This window comes from Zootoca vivipara, chromosome 6 (assembly GCF_965207765.1).
Source record: "Zootoca vivipara chromosome 6, rZooViv2.hap1.1, whole genome shotgun sequence".
NCBI lineage: Eukaryota > Metazoa > Chordata > Lepidosauria > Squamata > Lacertidae > Zootoca > Zootoca vivipara.
The window spans coordinates 88,161,070-88,169,069 of NC_142589.1; the positions used below are offsets into that span (position 1 = coordinate 88,161,070).

General features: G+C 47.3%; 1 protein-coding gene across 1 annotated transcript; it reads left to right on the top strand.

Moving 5' to 3' along the window:
* Positions 1 to 413: 413 nt before the first annotated feature.
* ARRDC5 (arrestin domain containing 5) lies at positions 414 to 6,103 on the top strand. Its single transcript, XM_035117310.1, has 3 exons — positions 414 to 663; positions 2,310 to 2,518; positions 5,621 to 6,103. Exons 1-3 carry the CDS (start codon positions 414 to 416, stop codon positions 6,101 to 6,103), a joined length of 942 nt encoding a protein of 313 aa, XP_034973201.1.
* Positions 6,104 to 8,000: the final 1,897 nt, after the last annotated feature.

Consider the following 8,000-nt stretch of genomic DNA (forward strand, 5'->3'; position numbering starts at 1 on the left):
TTGGACCCACTCTTGTGTATGCAGGGGAAGGCCCCTAACTCACTGAGGGCTTGAGACCCATTGGCTCCCCTCGCCTGGTTTAGCCGGCCAGTCAAAGCCGTTCCCAGGATTGTGGCCCCCCGTTGCATTCTGGCAGCTTCCAGGAGCCAGAGGAGATAGCTGAGAACGAGCAGGACATGTCCCTCGCCAGAGGTACTAAAAACTCCCCTAACACCCCATAACTCCCCAGACCAAGTAACTTGATTATTCAAGGGCTTTAAATGGTGTCACCATTGGGTTCCCTCTGCAAGCAGCTGCTCTTTCTTTTGTCACTGTTGTGACATCACAAGCCCTCTTGACATCATCCAACGCAGCCCTTGCAGGGATTCTAGACCCCGGAGGGAACAGTCTCCGGAGCTCTTTCTGGGCCACCCATGTCGGTGGTGAAGTCCATCGAGCTGGTGATTCCGAAGGATGTGTACGTAGCCGGCTCGGTGGTGGAAGGGCAGCTGGTTCTTAGCCTCCACAGCACCCTGGTGGACCCCCTGGTGAAAGTCGAGCTGATCGGAAGGGGCTACCTCGAGTGGATCGAAGAGGCCAACGTCGAGAAGGACTACAGCCAGCCGGGGACCTGCGTCAACAAGGCAGATTACGTCCACAAGACAAAAACTTTCAAGATAGAGCGTGAGGAAAGAGGGTTGTCTCTTGCTGCTTAAACTTTTTAGCAGGAGCAGTTAAGGGATGGAGGGGGCAAGGGGTGCGAAAAGAGAGCCAGTGGTGGTGTATTGGTTGCACTTAGGAGACCTGTGTTCGAATCCCCCCACTCAGCCTCAACGCTCTGACCTTGGGTGGTCACTGCCTCTCAGCCTGACCTACCTCACAGAGTTGTTGGGGGGGGTAAATGAGGAGGGGGAGCATCATGAATACGCCACCTTGAGCTCCTTGGAGGGAAGGGAGGGATATAAATGCATGCCTCCTTGAAGCCAAGCAAGATGCCAAATGTATTGCTCCTCTTTCCTTTGGATCCCATAGAATTGTGGAGCTGGAAGGGGCCCTAAGAGTCATCTAGTCCCAAACTGGGCATTGAATAAAATAAGGGGGCAATGGAAGCATAAAGAATGAAGGTTTTTTTAAAAAAAACCATTTGTACATGTTTCATCTGTTGTATGATGACGCTTACTGATGTAACATACTGTAGAGCCAAACATTAATAAATTAATCCAGTGCACCAGGTTCATCCTACTCTTCAGGATTATTTTTAATGTTATTTAATAATTTTATAATTCTACAACAACACCTTTCTCTCCTATGTTGTAGGACATAGGTAGAGATATAAATACCGTACATAAAAGAGCACAAAGTTGTCTGTTCATTCGCAGTAGATTTCCGTGGGGGGGCTCTGAGCAAATATTATTTTTTCTGAAAAGGGGGCGGTAGGCCAAATAAGTTTGGGAACCTCTAATCTAGCCCAACCCCCTGCAAATGCAGGAATCTTCTGCCCAACGTAGGGCTGAAACCCGCGATTCAGAGTTTCATGCTCTACGGACTGAGCGATCCCAGCTTCAGTGAGGTCTTGTCATCTTGAAAGCCCAGGACCTCCAGACATGAACACCTGGGTGTGCGCCCCAGGGAAGTCACTTTGGCGCTGCTATTGCAGCAAAAGCAACACAGGAGGCTGCAGTTACAAGTTGCCTGTCTGTGTGCAGCCACAGCAGGTGCTGTGATTCTCCAGCCCCAGAGGCCCCAGAGGTCAAGACAGACAGATGCCAGCCAAAAAAAAAAAAAAATTGCAATAAATAAACAAGGTCTGGATGGCTGTCCAGGTTTGAAAATGAGACTTCCTCCCCAGATCTGGATTGCAGGACCTAGTAATGAACACAAGAGGGCCTCTGAGCATAGGAAGAGAGTCATTATAGCTGAGGAGTCATCATAACAAGTTCCCTAGTATCTTTCACAAAATGAGCAGCTCGGCCTCCAGGCAGAACCAAAATAAGCGTGTAAAAGAAGATGTGCTGATCTTAAGAATTAACTTGATTGCAAGTTAATGGGGTTCAGGCTCCCAAGGTCTAGTCAATATTGAGGGGCCTGGCTCTGTCTACGACAGCTTTCCCTATTCGTATATGAACCAGGCTTCTAGTCAGAACAATGAGGACTGGAACCTTACTTTAATTTTAGGGGAGGGGCTGTAGCGCAGTGATAGAGGACAGAAGGACCCGAATCTTGCTCTAGCCTAGTCCTCACAGGAACAATTTAAAGTGAGTGGCTTCCCCGGGGCTCACACGTCACAGAAAACGAAGAGAAAGTGAGAAGAATTTCTTTTTGGCCTGCAGGGAACTGGCTGGGTCCGGGTGTCCACCCTTTTGATTTCCACTTCGTCTTGCCTCCCAGGATCCCTTCCACCTTCACAAGCCGGGTCGGACGGATCAGCTACTTCCTCCAAGGCGTCTGCGCAACGAGGGAGCTTATTCTCCGGAAGCAGAAGAAGTACCTGCTGGTTCAAGGGATCTCCGTCTTCAGGCAGGACGTTGTCACATCGGAGGTCAGTTTCTCAGAACTGCGGGTTCAAAGCGAGTTGCATTGCAGGAGGGCTGGACTAGATGAGCCCTTGGGGATTCCTTCCAACGCAACAGTTCTATGGTTCTTCGAGTGAATCCTCCCTTCCCTTCTTGAGCTTGGCCAAATTCTGTTTTTCTACTATCCACGGACACAAAAAATCTTCTAAAATTTCAGAAATCCATTATTATTATTATTATTATTATTATTATTATTACAGACTTACCTTGGTTTTCGAACAGCTTAGTTCTCAAACGTTTTGGCTCCTGAAAGCCGCAACCCCAGAAGTGTGTGTTCCTGTTTGCAAACTACCATATTTTTCCGTGGTAAGACTAGGTTTCCCCCCCCCCCAAAAAAAATAATGCCAAAAAATAGGGGGTGTCTTATACATGGGGCCATCTCCCCCCATTTTCTTAAACCTGAGTCCCCCAAAATAGGGGGCGTCATACATGGGGGCATCCTATAGATGGGAAAATATGGTATTTTTGGAAGCCGACGGGGCTTCCGCAGCTTCCGATTGAGTGCAGGAGCTTCCTGCAGCCAATCAGAAGCTGCGCTTTGGTTTCTGAACATATTGGAAGTCCAATGGACTTCCGGAACTGATTCCATTCGACTTCCAAGGTATGACTATATTATTATTATTATTATTATTATTATTATTATTAATACTACTACTACTACTACTACTACTACTACTACTACTACTCATACCTGCCAAGTTGCTATCAGAGAAATAAGGGACCGGCCGGAAATAGCAGACCAGAAGTAGCGCTGCTGCCATTTTGGAACTGGGCGGAGCATGCTCAGAAGTGACTTTTGATGCTGCTTTGCCCAGTTCCAAAATGGCCGCCGCGCCAGAATAAACCGGGGGGAAACAAAAAAAATCCGTTTTTTCAGCTAGGAACAGCTGGAAAAACGGGGATTTCCCGGGGAAAACGGGAGACTTGGCAGCTATGTTACTACTACTACTACTACAGTGGCACCTTGGTTTACGAACTTAATCCATTCCGGAAGTCCTTTCTTAAACCAAAGCGTTTTTAAACCAAGGCATGCTTTGAGGAAGCGGAAGCCGGCGCCAGCAGCAGCCCATCGACCAGCAGGAGCGGGGACAGCCGGTTGAGGTGAAGGCTAGTTTGGGGATGTGAGCACAATGAGCGTAAACCAGCCAACTCACACAGGACCACCTTATGGGCAGCCACAGCCTGGATATGGAGGATACCTGCCGCCTGGTTACGGAGGGCAGCCAATCCCGACTGTTCCCACCTCACAGTATGGTGCTTATAGTGGTCCAGTGACAGGATAGCCGCAGACAGCCCCCCTACAAGGTTCCCTGAGAGCTCCCACTACTTCTGGAGCACGTGCTTCAGCATCTGGCACATTAGTTCCTCCTGGACAGCAGGCCTATAGTCAAGGCGTGCTTTCCCATAGCAGCGGGGGACTTTATTTACAAAAGGAACACATTCAACATGTTCTGCTTCCAAGGCAAAGTTCACAAACCAAAACACCTACTTCTGGGTTTGCAGCGTTCTTAATCCAAGTTGTTCATAGACTAAGCTATTCTTAAACCAAGGTACCACTGTATTATTATTTCGTATTCTGCCTTTTCTCCAAGGAGTTTAAGGTGGCATGCACGGTTGTCCAACTCCCCATCATTTTATCTTCACAACAACCTTGTATAGTAGGTTAGACTGAGAGTGACCAGTGACCGGCCCAAAGTCACCCCGTGGGCTTTATACCTGAGTGAAGACTCAACCCTGGTCTTTCCCAGGTCCTAGTGTGACACACTAACCACTAGAGAACACTGCTGAAGTTTTAATGTTGTATTTGATATGAATACGTTTCATTTATGCTCTGTAGTGGACCTACATTTTGGGGGACAGCTCCAGAAGCTACTTTAGTCCACCTCACTTAGAAAAAAATGGTAGTAGACCCAATTTGAGTCACACAACTCAAATGGATTTTTTTTGTATATATTTCAACAATCTCAAAGAACCACCGTGCAAGGTTTGGTTAAAACCAGCACAGTTTTGAAAGGTTCAGCCTGCCATCTTGATTCAAAAGGGTGCCCAGTGATCCCAACATGACCTAAAACAGGCATTCCCAAACTTCGGCCCTCCAGATGTTTTGGACTACAATTCCCATCTTCCCCGACCACTGGTCCTGTTAGCTAGGGATTATGGGAATTGTAGTCCAAAACATCTGGAGGGCCGCAGTTTGGGGATGCCTGACCTAAAATCTCATTGATCTCGGGAACCATCATGCAGAATGTACAGGTGAAACTCGGAAAATTAGAACATCGTCGAAAAGTGCATTTATTTCAGTAATGCAACTTATTATTTTTTCTTTCTTTCAATTTTTACAAATGCTTTCTTTTGGAAATTCCACAGTAATCAAACAAATAGTTACAATAATACAAAAATAAACATCGCTATTACATTTCATTAATTACATTCCATTTATAATTGGCCTGCCTAATGACAAATAATTACAATCACAACAAATAAAGGCTTGACATATCTTGCTTTGCATGCCATGCATCTATCTCATATATTGGTTTCACCTTTTAAGTTGCATTACTGAAATAAATGCACTTTTCGACGATATTCTAATTTTCCGAGTTTCACCTGCAGTTGCAGTATATCAGGAGGTGCTCAAAATGCATAACAAACACAAGATAGATTAGACCAGGCTTCCTCAACCTCGGCCCTCCAGATCTTTTTGAGACTACAATTCCCATCATCCCTGTCTGCTGGTCCTGCTAGCTAGGGATCATGGGAATTGTAGGCCAAAAATATCTGGAGGGCTGAGGTGGAGGAAGCTTGGATTAGATCAGGCATCCCCAAACTGCGGCCCTCCTGATGTTTTGGCCTACAACTCCCATGATCCCTAGCTAACAGGACCAATGGTCAGGGATGATGGGAATTGTAGTCCAAAACATCTGGAGGGCCGAAGTTTGGGGATGCCTGGATTAGATGGATGATGCGTGATTTGGCCGCGGCCTGCTTCAGGGACAGATAAATTCTTCAGTTTCTTATGTCCACCCGGTGTTTGCTTCCCCTTTTTCTCCCGCTGCCCGACGGCTTTGAAGTTCCCCTTGGTGGTGGAAGTCGAGAAGGCCCTCCTGTACAACTGCTGCTTCAAGAGCTCCCCCATCACCCTACGCCTCTCCCTTGGCCAAAGCATCTACGCGCCGGGAGATGACATCACTTTCACAACGGAGATCACCAACCGGTCAGGGAAGTCCATTAAGAAAGTGGTCTTTGCCCTGCACTCCGTGGTCCTCTACAAAGCCTTCAACCTCCGGGCCGAGAAGCGCACCTTGGAGCAGCGCGAGGAGATGATGCGCCTGGAGTCTCACATTGGGAGTGGGTCCCCCTGCGAGGCCACCAAGATCAACAGCACCCTCTCCCTGCCCAAAGTCATGTCTGTCAGCAGCTCATGCAAGTCCGACGACATCATGGATGTCGGGTACGAGTTGACGGCCACCGTCCACTTCCCCTGGTGCATGAGCACCTTGGCGGCAAAGATCCCCATTATTATCCGGAATGAAATCGTAGGTGTTCAGGAATAATCGAAAGAGTGTTAAGGCGAAGGATCATGGCTCCAGCACTCCAGAGACTCCTATAACCAAGAGATGTTCATAATTTTTGGAACCACCCAGGTAGATTAAAGTTTATGTTTATGTTTTCATGACCCTTTCTGGTTCTGTTCTTGGCTTTTAAGAAAATGATTATTTGTGTACACACACACACACACACACACACACACACACACACACACACACGTATATAGTGAGATTTATGTCTGTTTATTTGCGGGGGGGGGGGGATCAGCTGCCTCAGGAGCCCCTTTGAGGTCCAAAAGTCAGGGTAGAAAGAAGTGCATGCTCTGGTTATCTCCCGCTTGGACTACTGCAATGCACTCTATGTGGGGCTACCTTTGAAGGCAATTAACCCAGAATGTGGCAGCTAGACTGCTGACTGGGAGCGGCCGCCGAGACCATATAACACCGGTCCTGAAAGACCTACACTGGCTCCCAGTATGTTTCCGAGCACAATTCAAAGTGTTGGTGCTGACCTTGAAATCCCTAAATGGCCTCGGACCAGTAGACCTGAAGGAGCGTCTCCACCCCATCGTTCAGCCCGGACACTGAGCTCCAGCTCCGAGAGCTTTCTGGCGGTTCCCTCCCTGCAAGAAGTGAGGTTACAGGGAACCAGGCAAAGGGCCTTCTCGGTAGTGGCACCTGCTCCGTGGAACGCCCTCCTGTCAGATGACAAAGGAAAAAACAACTACCAGACTTCCAAAACAGATGCTCCATTTGGAAGCCCACAAGCAGAATCCAAACTTGTGATTCCTGCTCGGCAGGGGGTTGGACTGGATGGCCCTTGTGGTCTCTTCCAACTCTATGATTCTATGATTCCCAGAAACAGGCATTCAGGACATTACTGCCTCCCATGGTGGAAGGAGAACACGGTCATTGTAGCTAGCAGCAATTGACAGGCTTATCCTCCAGGAATGTGTGCAAACCTTTTTAAAGCCATCCAAGTTGGTGGCCATCATTATCCATCCTTTTGATGCTCCACCCCATATCTAGCAATCCTCGAAACATGAATTAAAAATGCACCTCCCTCCAACCCACACTTGTAAGAAATCAATTGTTTACTTTTTGCAGCACCCTGCATAAAACTTTTTTTTGTTCAGGCAAGCTTATCCAGACATGTGCTTTATCTCTCTTTTTTAGCTGCTTTTGATGTTAAACGATCTTTTAAATGATTTGAAGTACCTATTTTTAAGCTGGATTCTTATCAATAATTTTAATATTTTGCTTTATATTTTTCTAAACAGCTTAGAGGTTTTGTTTGTTCACAACCAAGCAGTATATATATGTATATTGTTAAATAAAAGGTGATCATTATAACAGGGCGCATGTTCTCACCACTGACAGCAGGGTCCTGAGGTTGATCATTGGTGACCCCCCCCCCCGCCCTGCCTCAAATCAAGGGCTGCAAACACACCATAAAGTTATAGAGGGGATGCGGGTAGCGCTGTGGTCTAAACCACTGAGCCTCTTGGGCTTGCCGATCGGTGACCCGGAAAGCTGTCTGCGGGCAAACGCCGGCTCCCTCGGCCTGAAAGCGAGATGAGCACCGCAACCCCATAGTCGCCTTGGACTGGACTTAACCATCCAGGGGTCCTTTACCTTTCCCCCCTTTTTTCTTTTTTACAGTAAAGCATACCTTTGACACATGAAAAGATCCCTGGAAGCTGTTGTTTGCCCCTCAGAGATAGGGTTGCCAGGCTCAATACTGTAGAGGACAGGACTTCTGTGCCTTTAATTGCACTGCTCTCTTTTGAGTCTGGAAACCTTAAAGAGAAACCAGCAGACCCTTTGCTGGGAAATTAAATACAGTGGTACCTCTACTTACGAATTTAATGCGTTCCAAATGCACATTTGTAAGTAGAAAAAA

Excerpts from the sequence above, each read along its gene's own strand:
- ARRDC5 (XM_035117310.1), top strand. The coding sequence starts at position 414 with ATGTCGGTGGTGAAGTCCATCGAGCTGGTGATTCCGAAGGATGTGTAC. Across the intron at positions 664-2,309 it reads AAAAACTTTCAAGATAGAGC|GGAACTGGCTGGGTCCGGGT; the intron begins GTGAGGAAAGAG and ends TTTGGCCTGCAG. Across the intron at positions 2,519-5,620 it reads AGGACGTTGTCACATCGGAG|TTCCCCTTGGTGGTGGAAGT; the intron begins GTCAGTTTCTCA and ends ACGGCTTTGAAG.